Source organism: Platichthys flesus, chromosome 14, assembly GCF_949316205.1.
Source record: "Platichthys flesus chromosome 14, fPlaFle2.1, whole genome shotgun sequence".
NCBI lineage: Eukaryota > Metazoa > Chordata > Actinopteri > Pleuronectiformes > Pleuronectidae > Platichthys > Platichthys flesus.
Window position 1 is genome coordinate 10,772,415 of NC_084958.1, and position 20,793 is coordinate 10,793,207.

Consider the following 20,793-nt stretch of genomic DNA (forward strand, 5'->3'; position numbering starts at 1 on the left):
TTCTCCTTGACCTTGGTAAATTTAGCATGTTGCAGTTTGCAGAGCTATAGAATTTTGTTTTGTTTATAGTTTAGTTTTTTTTCTGGTGCTTTTCTTTATTGCCACAAAAGGGAACGAGAACTCCTTCAGGCACGATGTTGTCTCAGTGAAAGATTAATAGCTTTAGCAAACCAGAAATAGAGTAAAGTATGTTTTGTGGAGTTGTTTACTGAGGGCGGAAGTGAAATGAATTCACAGTTAGTTCTAACAAAATGACACAATGGAAACAAATATAATTGACAATGTGATTTCCTTTTTTAAACTATTAGTAATTAAAAATAACATAAAAGACAATAGGACAGTGTTTGTGCGAGAAGTCGTGCACGCGGCCAGTTGCTGTGTGAAGTGGGTGTCAATGGCTGACTGAATTTGGAATGTGACCAAAATTAACGCCCTGACTCTGATGTTGGAAAGGCTTTGAGACGGAGTTCAACAACTCGACAAGCACACCGACCCATCTCTACTAGACTGTTAACACTCAGATCAGTTGCTATGCAGCCATCTGTGCAATTATAGAAGACCGCTCTCCGGTTTCTACATTCTGAAACTAGCTAGTCGGCTGTTTCTTCCCTCCTTTCTTTGTATTAGTCACTAGTAAAGGATCACAGTTATTCCTTGTCAATAGCTGCATAACGTGAATAAACCATAAATACATTCCCTCATCCATGAACATGATTTGTCATGTCAGGTCGAGAGGTTACTTTACTCTCGACCTGACGCTTACAAACCTAATAGCAGAGTGACTAAGCACAAAACTGTAAATTACTTACAACTTTCAATATTACCTTCATAACTGTAGCCTAAAGCTACTGGGGTGCCTTTTTAAAAATACAATGAAAAGTAATTTATTCTCATATTTGTTTAAATGAATTCATAAATTTGTATTTGTACTTTTTGGGGGTTAATATTTCTATTAGTATTCTTTATATGTGCAACCTAGTCCTGTTTTAGATAAATCTTATTTTTGAAATTCTTTGTCACGTTGCATTAAACTCATCTCAGTCATTCCACTCTTATTTGTTTTAAACCATGTTTTTGCATTAATGTCTTCACTGAGTGGAGCCAGCAGGCCCATAAAACCGGAGCCGGCGATGGTGTGTGTGGAGATCACCTGTGTTTGACTTGGTTGCAGGGGCTCACCCTACACGTGGAGCTTTGATGCATGTTGTGACAGAGGAGTGGATGGTGTGCCCGGTCATGATGCATTGCCTGTCTGCATAGTTGGGATGCAGTGAAGACATGTAGCAGTGAAACCTGACCAGCAGCATACACACTGTTACACACCATCCGTGAGCCAGACACCAACTGGGCCTGTCACCGCTGCACACAGGGAACACATGCTCAGAGTAAACGCCATTGGTCAAAAGTGTTCCAGCAGATTTGATTCTCGTTCGTGGATCCATGTGTTTATTTGTAATTTAGCCTTAAATATTTATGTTCATTTGGAGGCCAGTAAAACCCTGGATATTCGATTATATGCGGTGAAAGAATGCAGATGATAAAAAGGAGAAGTTTTCAGCGAAAAATATAGAATATATTCAAGTAAATCTGATTATAGTTTATTTGGGAATATACTGTTCACTGTAATGAAAATGCAAAGCCAGTCATTATTAAGCATTCTACTAGTTGTTGGAAATCTGTGTTTGTTCGGCAGCAAAATTTCACAGAAACTACTGATTTCCATGACATCTTGTGGAGGGATGGAACCTTACACAAGGAAGAACCCACATTTTGATCCGGATCCAGAAAGGATGGAAGTTGTTTTGTCTTTTTACATTCCGTAACATTATCTAATATTTCATTGAGAACTGTCTGAGAATTATTCATGGCTCATGATAAAAAAAAATCATTACTGTTCTACAGTACAAATATTTAATTAAAAAAATCTGGACTGATTGGGCTGTTGGGCCTTGGTGGAGGAATACACTCGATTTTTCAATGTATGATGTGATTTTACCACATTATAAATGATAATTAGTTGTGCTACCATAATTGTGTTCAATACATTCAAATAATGTTCCTGCGGTGAAATACGACCAGTGAAATCCTGTGAATGAGTTCACGTCGTTCTCTGCACCGGGAGAAACTTCATTTTCTGACACGGCTCCGAGAGGGAGAATGCAGCAGAGCCAGCTACATGTTACATAATCACACTGATGTAGAAGATACAGAGCAAATCCTTTGCTTTGCATAGCTTTCCCTCATCCAATCTAATTTTGCCTTTAGACTGCTGCTTGCCTTGGACTGAGCAAACCATTGAGTGTAAACACACAGAGACAGTTTTCATCCGACCTTCGCACTTTCAGCGTCGTGTGTAGACGACACACACGACACATGAATTTGTCGGGCTGTCCTTCACACAGATGTTGTGGAAAAACTCAGTATGGTCAGAATTTACTTGCTGTGAAGACTCCAAGCTTCTTGCAAATAAAAAACACGGTCATGAGATCTTGACCGTAAAACAATGAATCCATGCATTATACAAAGTGTGAGTTCAGAACTACTCTTTCTCTCTCTCTTTCTCATGCTTCTTTTTTTCTCTATCTCTCCATCTCTCTATCTGTCTTTTCTGTCTTTCTGTTGCTCCTATTGGCTACGTTTCAGGACATGTCAAGTCATATGCCTGTCTCTGAGCTTTCTGCCAAGGAAGTGGTTCTAATTGACTAACAAGTTGTTGTTTCTCTCTCTCTCTCTCTCTCTCTCTCTCTCTCTCTCTCTCTCTCTCTCTCTCTCTCTCTCTCTCTCTCTCCCTCTCCCATATCTTTCCAAAACCCTCGAAGTCTCCAGAGCTCCAGCGGCCTTGCCAGAATAAAGAAACAACTCCCTCTTTGCATGAAAGTCAAAGTTGGACTCATTTTCATTTGAACACAAGAAGAAAAGCATACAAGTGAAAAAATTGTTTGAATGTTAGAGTGAGAAAGTTTGCTCCTTTGAAAAAATATGGAAATCCATGCCCCCTTCCTACTTTCCTCCCAATCTGTTGGAACGTGTTCATTTCTGTGGTTTTTATGTATTTTCTTAATTCCCCATTTCATTTGATTTCCCAGTTTTATAGCCAGCAGCACAATATGAGTTTCATGAGGATTGGATTTTGCTCTCTTGTACTGAATAATAATACACTCTGCTTTCTAAAGCAATATCATTTACATTGTGCTGCATGTGTATTTATGACAGTCCAGTCTTAAGGTTTATTTTCTATGACAGCAAATCTTTAATTAAGATTCAGATTTCCAAAGATGAGTAATGGGTCAGGGAAGAACCCAACAAGTCACAGTGTGGATCTGGACTCGGGGGGCAGATCCAGGATTTTCTTTTTAAGTCCTATTACGTTGCGAGGTGTTTTTCACCATTTTTTACCGGAAATATTTAATGTAACTTGATTTTGATACCTTGATGAAAACTTAAGGGAACAAATATGCATGAGTCTGTAGTGCAGGTTGATTTCCTGGAAATGATCCTGCTGTATTTTCACATGGGCTCAATCGACGCTTTACAGACATTAGCTGTATGTGAGAAATATACATTCTCACATACAGCCCTTCCAGAATATTTCCGGAAAATGCCCGGACTTCAGTCCATGTCCGACAGCAGCTGTACTGTGACATTATAGAGATGCAAACACTTGGGGCTGTTGGTAGATTCTGCAAAGCTTGTGACAATTGCAGATTACCAAACAAGAATAGAAATATTTTAATAATGATAACATAGTGACATCCAGTCTATAGCAGAGACAGGTCGGAAAATGCTTGTGAGTTTTGTGGTGTCATATCAAATGTTTTATTTTAGTCCATGGTTTGGGATTGTAATTAAAATATATGTAAAAACTGTACTGCACATCCAGGAGAGAGATACTGTGATGAGAGAGGAGGGGGAGGGGTCTGCCTGTCAAAATGTCCAACAGGGATAAAGATGAAGCAGAGGTGTGTGCGTCTGTGTGTCTGTGTGCGTGTGTGTCGGTGTGTGTCTCTGTGTGTATGCATGTGTGTACTCGCTAGAGAGCTGGAGACACTATCAGGCAAAGTTTCCATGTTTAACCGGCAGGCATGAAGACAGAGAGAGAGAAAAAATAGTAAGAAAAAGAATCATGAAAAACCCTAAAAGTTAAAGGGGAAAAAAAAGAAGGAAGGAGCAGGAGAGAAAGTCCTGCAAAGAGCAAGAATGCAAAAGAGTGAAAGACAGAGATAGAGAGAAAGAGAGAGAGCGAGTGCACGATAGAAAGAGACATTGAGGGAGACTGAGAACAAGAACCAGAGAGAGCGGGGAAGGTGGGGGTGGGGGGGTGCCGGGACGGAATGTGCTGACGCGGCGTTTCTTGTTTGAACTCCTCAAATTAATAATCAGCAGCGGTTTAGCCGAGCTGTGCCAGGAACAGGAGCCTACTGCCAAGCCCCGGCCAGGCCAGGCCCTCCCTGCTCCCAGCGTTACCCCCCCCATCTCACCCCTCCTCAAACCCCAGCTCACAGCACACTGCTCAGGGGCCGAATAGGAGGCACAGCCTGTCCTGGTCGGGCCGGGTCTGGCACACTGCCACAGGGCTTTTGCTTGTTCAGGAGTTTTGATTAAATCCTTTATTGTGCTCCACTCACGCAAAGAGCTAAGGCGAAACACCGAGCAGGACGGAGCGGAGGGGAGGAGAGAAAGCGAGAGGGGAGAAAAAAAAAGGGGAGGGAGGGAAATGGGATCTCTCCCTTTTCCCTCTTGCTTTCTCCCTTTCTCTTTCGTCCTGAAAAGATGTTTGATTTAGTCTATGGGGAGTTTTGAAGTAGATAAAGTTTTTCTTATACCAGCCATCAGCAGTTTTTTGTGGCCTTTTTATTTTCACTCCTCTGAATAAAGCCTATTTTCATTCTTTTGTACATTACCTAAATTGCTCTGGGTTTGTTATCGCTTATCTCATCAGCTAGACTTCAGGACTACAAACCAGCTCAGTGACATGAATCACACGCTTCAGTCCTCTGTTTTTTTTGTATCATGAACTTTGCAAACTAATTCTTAAAATGTCATGCTTTTGCAAAACAGGTGTTCCTCGTCCAAAAGTTACCCCACCTGATCATATCTTTTTTGCTCTTCACAGATTGTAGATTGTGTATCAACTTTAAACTCTGTATCTCAAACTGCTGCTGGTTAACTGTACCCTTGTCAGAGCTGCAGCACCACCCGCGGTCTCTCAGCGGCTTTGTGCCAGAAGTGTAACAGTGATTTGTGTTGTTGTTTCAGCTGTTTCTGTGCTGGACCTGAGCGAGCAGTTCACACCGCCAGAGACGGCTCCCCCAGCTCTCACCAGCCTGATCCAAGCCATAGAGAAGAGAGGTATATCCATGTCAGCCCGCCGTCTTATCCGTCTGTCTCGCTGACACTCTGTCCGCCTCCCCGCCTTTCGTCTATGTGCGACTGTCTCCCTCCCGCCATCTGGCTCTTGCTCTCTCATGCCAGCATTTACAGAAGTGTAGACGCACAGACATGTGAGTGAAGTCAGGCAGTCGACACATGTAGAGGAGAACGTGCATACACAGGATCGTGCCCTCTATCAGGACACCCTCAGTCGGTTGAAGACTTAATAAAGTTTTTCAACATTGATGCTTAATGCGGTTTTAAGACGGAGCAGTTGAACAAATAGAGCTCAGTGGGACTCCATTCACAGTTTTACCTCTTTTTTTTCCTGTCTTCCTTCTTTTCTTTCTCTCGGCATGTAGAGCTTTAATGAAAGATTATATTCACTTTTTATTATATGATAATGAATATGTCCAAAAAATGAAAAGATACATCACAGTTTCTCAGGGGCCATTATTAAATCGTCAAACTGCTGCCGAGCAACAGTCCATAACCCAAACGTACTGAGTTACAACAATGTAAAACCAAAGAAAGCTACAAATCCATATAATATTAGAGGAATTACAGAATATTTGTCTTTTTTGCTTGAAAATGACTATATAGAAGAGTAAATATTTATTATTTTGGACTATTCAAGATTTCTTATTAGCTTTCTCACCACCTTCTGGATTGTTTGCTGTAAACAGATTTTAGAAATTCATCACAGGTATAAATAAAAACTGTCAGAGCAAAGAAAACATTAACAGCACGAGGAGCAGATATGTTATTGAGTTACGTGCAGATACACAGACCCTCCCTGTCGTCCTGGCCGAGAGAATCCACCAAAAAATGTCCTTATAGGAGTAAACATTTGAAAATGTCGATACTGGATGGGCAACAGGAAGCCGGCCTCTGACACATAAATGTTGCAGTAACGCAGACTTACTTCCCAATGTTGGATGCACACACACTCCAACTGCATAGTTTGGTTTTCACAACTACCTGAGAGACGACCTTGTCTCGAGGAATTGTCTCCTAGATGCAAACTGTCTAGACCCGGCGTTTCTAAAATGCTTTTTTGTATGGGAAATCTGTGATATATTCATTGAGAGTTTTCTTCAGTAAGATTTTCATAGGACATGTGAAATGTTTCTCTCCCTCTTGGAACAATCTGCCGAAAAGAATCCCATAACGAAGAATTTCAGTTGTAGACTTGTTATATTTTCTGAGCTGTGTCTGGCTTTAAATAAATTTCCACAATAAACAAACCAAAAAAAGAGATGAAAAGCATCCTTACAAAAGCTTAACAGGGGGAAATGTTTCGGCTCTGCTTTAGTAAATATTAGTTGTGGAGAAACATTTTCTCGAGCAACTCTCCCCCCATTTGATTATTTACCTTCACTGCGTTATTGGATTTGAGACCAGAATGAAAACAGCTAACTCATGCTCCGTCATGTACACGTTGTTGCTCACACAGTAACACAGACCACCTGGTAATACACTTTGTGTGTTGAGTAATAAACATTATTTTTGTGGGAATTTTATTTTATTTTTCAATTCAAACAAAAACACAGTCCAAAAACATCGTTGGCAGGCATCATGATATAAATACTATACTATTAGTCTGTCTGGCACGTTTTGTATTGACTCCTTTGCATTGACTGTTATGGGTTTTTCTTCTGTTTGATCAGTTTTCTGTGAGTCAATGGTCAGTGACGGAGAACTCACATGCATTTTGTTGTTCTCAGGTCTGGACTTCACAACATTGTACAGGACAGCTGGCTCACCCTCAGATTCAGAGAGTCAGGTGTACTGCCTGAGCTCTGGTGAGAGTTTTTGCTACTTCTTTGTTTTTTCAGAGCATTTAATCGATTCGTTTCTGATTATTTCTAGAGCATGCATGCTGCTTTGTACCCTTTATTTATTGTTACAGTCTGTGTATTTAGAAAACTGCTATAGTCCTATAATGTCAGCATTTCAGTAGCTCAATGGTACGGCCTGTTCAAAACTGCCACATGACCAGCCTGTAGATCGTAGCCCTGCCTCTTTAAAGAGTTTCTCAACCAAAATCAACAAAACTAAATATCTAACAGGTTTATATTTACTGATTTGACTGATTATGGTCGAATTAGTCTCTAAATGCCTCTGTATTCTGTGTGTGCCTTTGTGGTCCAGAGAGTGACGTGGGTCAGAAAGATGTGGGTTACCTCTCTGAGTGTGTCCTGCACTACCTGAGAGACCTCCCGTCACCTGTCATCCCGGCCTCTATCTACCCCCAGCTTCAGACTGTTGTCACGCTGCAGCAGCAGGTCCTTCAGCAGTCAGCAGGTCGGTCTCATACCCTGAGGAAATATTTCAAGCCTTTAAACACATTTTCTTCTAATTAGGATAAGGCAACATCTCTAATGTGTCTATTTTTAATAGATTGTCAGAACGTTTTTCTGGAAACATACAGATTCTGTATGTTACTGCTGACTATTTTTCAAAGGATATGATTATACCATCTTGCAGCAGCAGTTGAGGGATGGTCCATTAATGCATCAAATAACTAATTAAAACCATATTTATCATAAACATGAACTCTTGTTGCCATAGGTGTGCTAGGTACCACAAATCACAGAAACCATTTTTGAGACACACACACAATTTACAGTTAAAAACTCAGAGCCACTGGGATGGTCCTTTGGAAGAAAAACTGAAGTTGCATTGTTCCTGACTACTCTAAATCTAGTATGAACAAAATAAAGTTGATCTGTTTTGAAGCAGTTGAAATGATTTCATCCTGTTATTATTATATATATTATTCTATAATAGAATAGTAAAACAATCTAAATTGAGCTGCCTGCTGCTGATGTTGTGAAGAGAAAGACAACTTCCATTGCCTCAATGGCTGTAATTTAAGAGAAAGAATTACACAAGGCCCAAAGTGAGTGATGTATGCTGGTGATCGAGGTCAGTCGCATGTCAGCGTTGAAAGAATAGACTTAAGTGTCGGGAGAGGATGAGCTCACTGTGGCATGTTAGAAATGCTTCAGCTGATTCTCCTTTGTACCGAGGAGGCCATGATTTCATTACAGATATATACTAGGTCTATTTACAGAAACATGCACTGACCTCTTTGGCATTTGCTTGAAAAATACCAAACGATTGATAAGATTAAAGATAAAAGTATGTTTTTTAATAGCTTTACTGACATTCCTCAGATGTGATGTTATGCATACATTGTTCAGTTTGTCACGATAGTTCTGTGTTTACATCTTAATCGTGTTTATTTGAATCACTTTTGCAGATGGTGCAGTCGCTGGCAGTCATGACAGAGAGGTAAGCCTGGTTCTCGAGAGCTCCACTGCCGTCCCCCTCCACAACTGTCTCACCCTGCAGTACCTCCTCACACACCTGGCCAAGGTCACCCAGGTGCAGGCCAGCAATGGCCTGGACACACACACACTGGGAAAGATCTTTGGACCACTGCTCATACGGACAGGCCCCTCTACCCCATGGTACATATTTTTTCTGATAAACCTAAACAATGTGAGAGTGTGTGAAGTTGAAACGATGATGAGGGATCGGGATCTTGGAATTTTCTTGTCTGTGCTGCAGTTTGTCTGATTTGAGTCTCCTGAATATATCAGCCATTGTATGTCAAACTGTTGCAGTTGATTGATTCATTAATTGAATGATTTGTAGGTTATCTCTTGATGAGAGGTTCCCTGCCCTTGTGGTGGAGAGGCTGTTGATAGAAAGAACTATGGAGCAGGACCTTACTCCTCCAGGTGACATATTTTTTATAAAACCTGAGTAGATAGTGTTTATTTTTCCCCACAGCACAAAAATATATAATTGTTTTTTGTTTATTAGAGAAAAATTATACTTATACTTTTTAGCGTTTTTTTGGAAGTCATGTGTTGACTGGTTTTATTTTCTTTTTGTCCATGTGTACGTTTTTCTATGTAGTTCTTCCAGCAAAGCCAGTCAAGTCAAAAATGGCCCCGTCAGCCATGACGGACACAAGCAGCCTGCTGAACGACGCTGAATGGTACTGGGGGGAAATCTCCAGGTAAGGCATTAACGTCAACTGTAACTGTAACTGAGAAATTGATCAGAGTTAATGAGGTTTCCATCCATTTCAATGTCAGGGACTGTGGGCATCCCCTTAGAACAAGGTGCCCTCTCGCCTCACCCTTTTTTTTTTACTTTCTGGATGGCTGGATCTTATTTGATCACATAAAAACTCAGTCCAAATAATCAGACCATTAAAAAAAGTCTGTCCTCTTAGGTATTTGTTAGTTTCTGCCCAAAATGGCAAATTTCCCCCAAACTACAGTATCTCTGAACCATATCACAAACATTAAGTATTTTACATGATAATAATATTACTTTTGATGATATGTAATATTTCCCTTTCCATTCAATCACCTGAAACCACCACCTGAAACTCTTGGTGGGGGCCCACCTCACACTAGCCATCTTTTACAATTTATTAGCTTTTGATAGCCACAAGCTAAGCATGCCGTCGCAGCTGCAGGAGCACAGGTGCTCTGAACATTCGTTTTGCAAAATGGACCCAGGCAGGACTCTGGGTGGAACCACTTGATATGTTTACTGGAGGATAACTGTGTGCAATACCAGCACACCATATATGTAAAAAAGTCCAGAAGTCATTTTTGTGGTATAATATCAGCTGAGTTAGGTTTAATGAAATTAATAAGTTGCTGTATTTGCAGAGAGGAAGTGAATGAGAAGCTGCGAGACACTCCAGACGGCACCTTTCTTGTCCGGGATGCCTCAAGTAAACTAGAGGGCGAGTACACTCTCACCCTCAGGTAAAACAGCACTTCTTCTTTAAAAAGTATTTCTGCAAACTATTTCCAGTCTATTTACAAGTAGAACCAATTTTCATTCTCATTTGGCTCCTGTCTCCCCCTGCAGGAAAGGGGGGAACAACAAGCTCATCAAGATTTACCACAGAGATGGGAAGTACGGCTTCTCGGAGCCTCTCACCTTTCTGTCTGTCGTGGAGCTCATCAATCACTACCGCCACGAGTCCCTGGCTCAGTACAACGCAAAGCTGGACACCAGGCTTCTGTACCCGGTCTCAAAATACCAGCAGGTTTGTGATGCTGCAGATTTTAAAGCAGATTGTTGGTTTTTGTGTGAGTCTTCAAATTCTCTACCGAAACTTTTTATAACCTACTTCAATTGCAAGAGAGATCCTGCATTATATGAAATACAGTAATCACCGTTTGAGTCGTGTCTTATTAATTCATGCATCAAATTTGTGATGTTGCTTTCATCTGCTTTTTGCAGCTGGTGAAGGAGAACAGTATCGAGGAGGTGGGAGAGCAGCTGAAAGTTTATCATGAGCAGTATCAGGAAAAGAGCCGCGAGTACGACTCGTTGTACGAGGAGTACACACGCACCTCACAGGTACACATAAACACACAAACAGGGGATGTGTCGCACAGTCTTATGAATCTTACTTTAGTTATACTGATGAAACACAAACATAAAGACACATAAAATATATCCTGGAGGAGTAAAATTTAAATAAATTGGAGCTATAGATTCATGCACATAGAAAAAATGTATTGAAGAATTTATGAAAAAGACTAAATGTGTGTAAAACACCAACAGTCGAGGATAGAAACAATGTCAAATCATGTCAAAAAAGACGTCACATAAAAATAGAATATGCTTAATTATAAAAGTAAAAAATCGAAAGATGGATGTATTATGTTTAACATGCCAGATATATAAATATAACGATTCAAGATGTGAGTTTATATTGTGAGAACTTTACATATTTTCATTATGATCAAAACAATTGTTGAGTACAGTTCCCATTCTTTGCTAGCTTTTTATAAGAGACAGGAAAAAAACATGATAAATCTGGGATTCAGCATCTTCAGACTGGATTAAATATTAATTCAAATGGACAGTCACAGTTTTGCCTTCTCCCTTTAATCCCCAGGAGCTGCAGATGAAGCGCACAGCCATTGAGGCCTTTAATGAAACCATCAAGATCTTTGAGGAGCAGTGTGAGACTCAGGAGCGCTACAGCAGAGAGTCTTTGGAGCGGTTTCAGCGCGAGGGCAATGAAAAGGAGATTCAAAAGTACATTTATGTTTATTTATTTTTACTGAGCCGTAAATCAAACTGCTAAATACTAATAGTGTTCAGCATTTGAAAAACACATTCATAGACGTAATTTTATAATTTCCCTCAAATCAGGATCCAGAGCAACTCAGAGCGTTTAAAGTCTCGTGTGAAGGAGATCCACGACAGCAAGTGTAAACTGGAGCAGGACCTGAGACAGCAGGTCTCTGACAACAGAGAGATCGACAAGAAGATGAACAGCCTCAAGCCAGATCTCATGCAGCTCCGCAAGATCAGAGACCAGTATTTGATGTAAGAGGAATGAATCCAACATTTACTCCCTGCATAAAATACATGCTCACACAAACACAAAACCCAAGTTTCAGAACCGGCTGTCAGCATTACATGTCTGCGGTGTTTTGCAGATGGCTGACACAGAAGGGGACACGGCAGAAGAAGATCAATGAATGGCTGGGCATAAAGAATGAAGCTGATGAGTAAGTGTTTGAGATGAAGGAGCGGTTTGGCAACTTGTGCTGTGATGACAGGGTGCTGTCGTATCTGCACCTATAATTTAAAAAGTGGTTGCAGCTCGCTGTAATGTTCATGGTATGAGATGTACTTCAGTGTTTGCTCAATTATTTTTGCCTTTCCAGCTCATACTCGCTCGAGGAAGACGAGGGCTCGCCCCACAATGATGAGTGTGCCTGGTACGTGGGTGACATCAAACGCACCCAAGCTGAGGACATGCTGAGAGGGAAATGTAATGGAACCTTCCTCATCCGTGAGAGCCAATCACAGAAGGGCTCCTACGCCTGTTCTGTTGTGTGAGTTTGTGTTAAATCTTTTTTAAAGGACAGAAATCCACCTGAATAGTGATTATGTTTGTCCATTGATATTGATCTTCTTTTGATAATAATAATGATATATCTTTTTTCTTAATAAACTTACAAAGTTCTCAACAAAGTCAGAGTTGCACACAAAAATAAAACAGAATATGTCAAATTGTTCCATAGTTGGACAGGAAAGGCCTGGTTAATATGACAACATGAATATTGACAATAGGATTTCAGATCTCTGAACACTACACAGTTTACAGTAAAACATCAATGGTATCCAGTTGTTTTTCGTGGTAGCCGTGGTTTACAAAAGCGCAGAAGTGGGGGACAGGGGGAATGGAAGTGAAATGCATCATAGAAATCTTGTAAAGTCCTTCCATAGACACTCCTAACCCAACACTGCAGGAAAAGTTATGTTGGAGCCCTCTATAATTCACAATATCTGGCATCTGATGGTATATCTCATTAAGTTATAGGTCACTCTTGATTAAAATGTCACACTGTGGTTGCTCAGGAGCAGTTGCAGTCCTTAAAGTATAATTTTAATATTTAATATGGTTATAAAAGTATTTATCTGCCTGTCTTATAACATGTCATACCTGCAATTCTGGAAAGCCAGCATGCTTTGAAAGCATACAGAGCAGCAGGATGGCTGCTTGTTTGTTTTAGTTTAAACAAGAGAGGTCAGCGCAACATGGATTTCTCTCAACAGCAACACTGTGGGATCTCTTTGCTAAAGGTGGTTTTGTAACATCATTCAGTTCCATTTACATAGGGAGAAATCCATCAGGAAACTGGTAAAGAGAAGTAGTTTTCCTTTCATTCAAAGGATATTCAGCAAATTTTACGAAAACACCAGTGTTTGAACTTAGCCTTGTTAAGGCCAGCTTATTATAAAAATATTTAATATGCTATGATCGTTGTTACATTATTTCCCTTGGAATTACATTTCTTTGCCTGCGCTCCTCTTGGGAATTACACCAAAGAAAATGCAATGATGAAGATGTATACAGGTCAGAGGTTTCATAGTAATTTCTTCCAGTAACTGTAATTCCGGGAAATGTAGGAAATCAGTGAAGCCGTTTTCAGATATGAACTCCTGAGAATGTCCTCAGAATTTACAACAATTCCCCTTGTTACACTACAGTTATTAATATGATGCGTGTCTTTGTTTTCAGTGTGGAGGGCGACGCCAAGCACTGTGTCATCTACAAGACGGCCACCGGTTACGGATTCGCTGAGCCCTACAATCTCTACTCGTCCCTCAAAGACCTGGTGCTCCACTACAAAAACGTCTCCTTGGTCCAACACAACGACCACCTGAATGTAAATCTAGCCTTCCCTGTCCTGGCCTGCTCCCAGAACCAGAACCAGCACCCAAGATGAATAATCGGGCGGCAGTGTCGGACGCCTACCAGGGTGGGGAAAATACATTTTCACTCAGATGCATTGGGGGAAAAAAAACAACATCTGATCAATGCACTTGTTCATGTGGTTGAAGAAGTGGGTAAACAGCAGCCACAATTAAAAAAAAATCTTATTTTTTTGGCTGTAGGCTGGTGCTTATTTCCCACACTGACCCCAGTCCAGCAGCAAAGAGCACTCCTTGCTAACAGCATGGCTTCAATATAAGCACACTGCTAGCAGCAAGTAAGCACTGTACAGTACGCCTGGCTGACGCAGCGAGTTTTAGCGCGAGGAGAATGTCGCATTAGCCAGCCATGACTGTACAGTTATTAAAACAGTGTGTGGAATTCAAAGACACCTTCGACAGAGGAAAAACAAGACTAAATGTGTTGAAGGAAAAAATAAGCACACGAAAATGTTGTTTTTCAAGATCGTGAAGAGGAGAGACCAGATGGGATGATGGGAAAATATACAGGGGGCACTTTTCTTTTTTGCTTTGAACACGATGAGTGTCTATAGACAAAGGCCTGATCTGTCATCCCCAGACTGCCTGCAAACTCTCCGTAGACAAAAGCCTGAGCTGTTATCCACTAAAAGGACTGGCTTTGCTAAACCAGGCTGCTCGCATCCCACCCGAAGGCGGCTGAGGAACCGTGGACCAGGAGGGTGTAGTCACTGGAGCCGAGGGGAGAGGGTGGAGAAACGGCTGGGGTTGTTATTTGGGGTTTAAATGATTGACTCAATTCAAAGCTTGCTCAAGTGCCATAGTAATAGCTTCGAATGACCACAAGCCTGTGTCACTAGAACGAGGGGGCATGTCGAGGAAGGAGAGAATGAACGCCTGTCGACATTAACAAAGCTACAGCTTTAAAAATGATCTTTATTTTCAACTGGCTTGTTTCTCTCTCTCTCTCTCAGCGGTGCCACCCTCTGATCTGATGAGGTACAATGGACAGCAAATACTGTATAACATGATAGAAGTGCATGCAACGTATTTGGTATATTGTGAATATAGAAATACTTTTTAATCACAATAAACTAGATGCACAGGTACATTGATCAATGCAGTTCCACAATATTCAGGTTTCCTTCTTAAAGGAAATAGTGGAAAGAGTCCTGCATTAAACGTCTCTTTGTTTCAGACTTCTTCCTTCTTTTTTCATCCTGTTTAATACTGTAGCACCTGTAGCCATTGACTTTAGGCATAACTGTTAGTGCTGCTCTTAAGTGTCTAGTCTCTATATGCTACAGACACTTGCAGAGCATCAATCTATGTGATTATTGAATCTTCGGTACTGTATTTGCTTAGCCTCTGTTAGATTAGACTGTTGTTAGCGGTACAATGCCCCGCAGATGTTTATTGTTGTTGTTTTTACAAGCAGATTTCACTCTCGGTACTTCCTCCCCCTTGTGCTTGACTGTTTGTTTCATCACAAGCTTGACTAACAGAGCTGTAGAACATAGATGTAAAAAAAAAAAAAAATGGTAATATAACATATATATATAAATATATATATATATAAATAATATTTCAGTCACACATGCAGACAGTGTATGTAATTATCTGCAGATTAACCGCAGTGTTTCTTTAATTGTTTTTCCGAATATTTGCTATTGCTCTTAGATTCTGTTAGAGGATGCACAGTATCCAGCTAATGTGAGCCAAACGAAGGATCTTTTCATGTAGCAAGAAAGAGAAAACAGAATCAGTCGTGTTGCCATCCAGCGCGGCCTCTGTGCTCTGAGAGACTATCTAGTACGGTACGCATGGAGTAGTCCTTCATTTGGGTAGAGGAATTTTTTACTTGGTGGCTGATAAGTGTGCTTTTTGTAGAGTATTTACAGTATGGTGTGTGGTGAATGCAGTAGTACTATGATACTGTAATACTATGCGCACCACACGTGTATAACGAGCTTTAGATTTACAGCGCTCAGATCGGTTCCCTCCGGTTGTTCTGTGCCGTGGCAGCGAGTTTCTCCGGTTTTCCTCGTGTTCATTTGGCTCGAGGTGGAGGTTTTACCATCTCTGTTCAAAGCACAAGTCATTTGTGTAAAAGGCAGGATGATCCAGTTATTATTGTGTGGTCGATAAAGAGGCGTCACGTGGTGTCGCCTGTGAAATTGATTTATTTCGTTGATTTCTTGAGATGAATGAATATGAATAATCTCTCAAATTGATTACACATTGTCGACTGTCATTGCCAAAAAGAAAAGTATTTTTGTAGAAAGTTACGAGAGTCAAATGTCATTAGCAGTAGAACCTTTTAGAAAAACAATGCACTGCTTCTGAAAGCTACACATTGAAAAGTTACATGGATTTTGGATGGATGAAATTTTTATTTTTATTGAGGAGGGATGGCAGTGTTGTTTTGTTCCTAGATGAGATCCTCACCCACTCGACATGTCATGAAACTCAATTTCTAGTGAATGCTTTGGTTTCATCTGATTTCAGGTACCAAACCCATTTTCAGATCAAACTCAACCCGAAGAGGTTAAATCCAGACGTCATTGTCGTTTCAGTCAGGACGAATCAGTTGTACTGTACTTTGCACAAGTAGAAAATCCCAAGAATTTGATTCCGATGCTTGTGGTTAGAGGGCTATAAAAAGTGAGGAAGATTCGAGAGATAATTAGAAGTGCCTTTAGTCATCGATGAGCTTGTTTTCTCCTTGTTGTCGTTGGAGCGTTTCTCCACAAGATGGTGCCATCACCGCACATGCTGTGCCCCAAGGTTCACATGTTCGCCGTTTGTCTAAAACTGGCAATTGAGCATAGTTTTTGTGTGTGATTGCGTCTGTGTCTGTGTGTGTGCGTGTGTGTGTTTGAGTGTGTTATAGATACAAGAGCGCCAGATCTTATCTGTGCCTCTTTGTTGTTACATCTATAATTGTTACATATTCCTTCTCTCTGGTGGGGGGCTGTACATTGGCTTGGTGCTCTCTCTCTCTCTCACGGTGCACACAGGCTAGCTTTCTTTGGTGTTTATTTTTTCATGGTATATATTTTTGAATAACACTCATAAGATAGAAATGTGAACCGTACATATCCACGTCCCAGCCCAGTTGTTTGAAGCTTGATAAGCTCCCGAGTTAATGCATGCAACCTTTCTCAGTGTTTTGTATGAGGAGTCGCTTCCTTCGTGGACGGCCGATCAGGTTGAGTCACCCGCCACTGCTGACGCATCCTTTATCCAGTTTGTTGGACCAACAATTTGCGACTGCACTTTTTCTCTTCTGTTCCCCACCCTCAGAGCAGTGTGTCTATTGCCCAACAACCATAAACTCACAGACAGTGGCAAAGCTCAGTTGTGATAGTGTTTGATTTGGTAGTTCTCTGTCTTTCCACACAGTATATCAGGAGTGTTTTTCTTTACAGTGTACAATATATGCTTTTGTTGTCACCAGATACCATGTAATTCTGATGTTTTTTGACTGATTGCAATGTTTTTACTTTCACTAAATGGACTGTGTTAACTCTTATGCAATTTATTGTCCGCTTAGCAAACATTGTCCAACTTCGCAAGACGAATAACGTGAATTTGTCTAGATGGTCAGCTCATCCAAAACGTGGTATATAGCCATGCAGGTAGTTCCTGAAATATCCATATTTCTTAGTGGAACTTCTTTATACTGAAGAACTCTGAGGAAGTCTGTGGTTTATCCAGAGAAACCAAAACAATGTTCCTGAGAAGATGTGTATGTTTTTATTATTTTATTCTTTCTGGAGGTGAACAAACATCTGTCCACCTCCATTGTCCTGTAGGTGGCAACAGGGGTTAAATACCCGAAAAGTTAAAAAACAAGGAAGTGAAACTAAATGCAGCTACCGCCAGGAAAAGGTGAAAGGTTTTTGGATAAATCGACCACTTAAAATATGTCTTGAAAAATCCTGCCAATGGAGCACGGTACTTTTAGTTTTAATCCACGTCAGGTCAACTTGTTTCAGAGAAGTCCAGAAACGGGCCGGTTCTGCTTCTGTTCAAATTTGTTTTTATTCTTCAAAGAGAAAAGAAGAACAGAACTTCTTCACTTGTTGAGTACTTTTAACCCTTTCAACAGCCATGTGCTCATCACAGATGTTTAATAGCTAGAAGCAATGGATCTTTAGTAGCAGTGGAACCCGGTGGAGCGGTGTGATGAACATGAAACAGGCGGGGGATGAAAACTTTATTTGTGCTTCGACTCTGAGGTGACTTTTGTGGCACGAAGCATTCATCCTGCTAAACTCCCACATATGCATTTGTGTCTGAGCTTCTTGGAGAACACTTTTCTATATAACACGTGATCATTCAAGAAATTCAAATATTTTTTCATCCGCTTTGGTACACTGTAAATTATATTTCTGGAAATCGTCTCGTACGCAAAGCACATCTTTCACTGACTACAAGGAAACACATATTTGGTTTCTATTACGGTTTGAAGAATGAAATACATACTAGAGAATAAATATTTTGAAATATATTCTTAGATATCTATATTTTTGGATTATGTAATTCTGATTTTGAATCATGCTTGAAACAAATCAGAACGAGGCTTTGATGTGAACATGATTCTTCAGACTTGCTCCACGGGTGCTTTGTATTCGAGCGGTTATTGAAACGCAAGCATTTTTACTAATCGGCTGCAGTGAGCTTCATCGCGATCAGCCACACGCTTTGTGGTCACGGCTGATTGACATTCACTTAATCGATTGAGCATGAATATCAGGTGCATTCAGAGGATGAAGCAAGCTCATGTACATGTGTTAATATTTACAGAGCTATGTCTATATGTTAAATGCAGTCCCCGGCTGCTTTGCATTTATTAAATATTAGAGAAAAGTAGTTTTTTGGGGGTTTTCTTTTATTGAACGTTATTGTCATATGGAAGATTCTGTTTTTTTGTTATTTGTGAGTAGAGGCAGTGTTAAAAGTTGCACCACAAAAGATACACTTGGACGCTGCCGCAGATATCCACCACAGATTGGACAATGTCGGAGTCACCACTGTGTCTTCCTCAGGTGGACCTTTGCAGCCGCTTGAAGTGGAAGTCAAAAAGTTAAACCTGCACAACTGACAAGAGTAAAAAGGTACATGATTTCGACGGTTCACGATCACTCCCCTGTGCAGATGTTTGTACTCGGAGCAATGATGGCATTAGACAGTGCTCTTTTATGGTGCCCGAGTATAAATATTTTTATTTGGCTTTTTAAAAAAGCTTGTAGATTTGTCTGTCCAAATGTTTTTTGGTTTTTGGTTTGTTTGTTTATATATGTTAATGATAACCTTACAGAGCCTATAAAGAAAAAAATAAGCTAGCTTGAATATTTTCCTCCATGCAGAAAAAAAAATACAAATGTTTACAGTATGTTATTAACCAAATGGTAAATATGCGTTTGAAAATCAATCTGTCTGTCCCTCAAAGTGGCCGAGATGGATTGATTTTTTATTTCTTTATTTCCTCTGTCATTTTAAACTTGAAAATGTTCTGAATGCTTGTTCTGTTTCTTCCTGTTCCTCTTTTTTTTTCTTTTTTTTACTTGTGAGGACAGTGCTCCCTCAATTTCAAAATAATAACTCAACAAAACAACGTAGTTAAATAAGATTGATTTAATGCCACAGCAAACATGCACTCACGAGTCTGTCATTTTCTACCTGCTGACTGCTTCACCTCCCACTGAGCCTTGTACTGCAGCCCCTGCTCTTTAGATGAAGTACTGTGTGTTCTGGCTCGTCAGGTGTCTCTCTGGGTCATCGAGGGTTACAGTGAACTGTTGTGAGTAACAGTGAAAAGTCACCGCTCGGTGATCATGCCTGTGCACACCCTTAGAACATAAAACGCTGTAAATTCAGGAAGAATTATCAAGAGGCAACCTGTTCTTGATTTTGCACTACACAGCAAATGGTACTCAATGGAAAGGCAAATCAATTTCCCTATTGGTTGATTATCTGATCTATTAGACTAAATGGTATCCAGTAGAGAATCCCATTTCCATTTAAAATACAAACACGTTAACATTTCCACTTTTCTGCTTGTATCCAGTCAATGTAGCTTTGCAATTTGTTGGACTAATCTCATGTGAATGTTGTTTCACTGGTGAAGGTTAGAAGACCTGCAGTGGTACAGAGCAGTGACAATCTAAAATGTTTTGAACTGAACCCACTGCTTTGTAACGTTTCCCATCAAATTGTATCACTATAAAAACATATACACTTCTCTTATTTAATAATGATGTGGTCTTTCTTTCAAACACATGAATGGAAACGAAGGGGCAGTCCGATAAAAATTTACTCTACACCAAAGTGCAATTGAATTCAGAGGGAGCACTGTCGGTAGAGGCCTGTCAGTTGATGTGTGCTCAATTCCCCATGCACGAAAAAGATGGTTACTCTTTTGCTTCTTCTCTTAAGATATCCTCCCTTTGTTGGTCTGTCTTCATTCAGATGCAACATTTCTCTCTCTCTCTCTCTCTTTCCCTGTCTTTCTCTCTCTCTCTCTCTAGTGTACAGCTTGCTACAGAGATGTTTGTCCTCAGACAGGTTCTCTTTCATCTGCACTGTTCTTTCTTTATGCCGATGCAATGACTTTAAAAGACAATAAAAGACGTAAAATGGAGGTTGTGCTCATTCCGCTGCTTCATTATGTTGAGTTCAAACTCACGCTGTCACACTTTCTCAGAAGTTTGTCCTAGATACACTGTGGCCCTCATTTGTCAGACTCACTGTGATCATAGACAGAAAAATCTAATTTGTTCCAATGTTGATTCATTAGTGCAATGCAACACAATATTATTTACTCCTTTGCTATCCTTTTACAGTTGTGAGTGTATGTTTTTTTTATATGTGCGAGGCACATTTTCCACAATCCTTTCATGAGCTCAAATTAAAACTCACTCACTATTTTCCCTTTGCACAAAATATGTATCATTGATGAGAAAAGAGATGGAAGGGAAACCAGGGAAACTGTAACAGAAGAGATAAGAAGAGCAACAATTGCAGTTTCAAAAATCTTGTAAATCCTGAGGGGTCAAAGAAGCACATTCGGAAACCTCATGGTCAATTCATTGTGCACTTTCTTGATTCTCCCCATGTTTACCTCCAGTTTTGTCTGTATCCTGCATGTGC

At 40.4% G+C, this 20,793-nt stretch overlaps 1 protein-coding gene across 2 annotated transcripts in view; it reads left to right on the top strand.

Moving 5' to 3' along the window:
* Window positions 1-20,284, top strand: part of pik3r2 (phosphoinositide-3-kinase, regulatory subunit 2 (beta)) — a 32,133-nt gene extending 11,849 nt beyond the window's left edge. For both annotated transcript variants that reach the window (XM_062404577.1, XM_062404578.1), the window contains exons 3-16: window positions 5,257-5,349; window positions 7,098-7,175; window positions 7,525-7,677; window positions 8,639-8,849; window positions 9,037-9,122; window positions 9,304-9,406; window positions 10,074-10,172; window positions 10,279-10,459; window positions 10,657-10,776; window positions 11,321-11,463; window positions 11,581-11,757; window positions 11,871-11,942; window positions 12,102-12,272; window positions 13,463-20,284. In XM_062404577.1, coding sequence (XP_062260561.1) covers window positions 5,257-5,349; window positions 7,098-7,175; window positions 7,525-7,677; window positions 8,639-8,849; window positions 9,037-9,122; window positions 9,304-9,406; window positions 10,074-10,172; window positions 10,279-10,459; window positions 10,657-10,776; window positions 11,321-11,463; window positions 11,581-11,757; window positions 11,871-11,942; window positions 12,102-12,272; window positions 13,463-13,670 — 1,895 coding nt within the window. In that variant the 3' untranslated portion in view covers window positions 13,671-20,284. The remainder of the gene's footprint in view (window positions 1-5,256; window positions 5,350-7,097; window positions 7,176-7,524; window positions 7,678-8,638; window positions 8,850-9,036; window positions 9,123-9,303; window positions 9,407-10,073; window positions 10,173-10,278; window positions 10,460-10,656; window positions 10,777-11,320; window positions 11,464-11,580; window positions 11,758-11,870; window positions 11,943-12,101; window positions 12,273-13,462) is intronic.
* The last annotated feature ends 509 nt before the right edge of the window (window positions 20,285-20,793 follow it).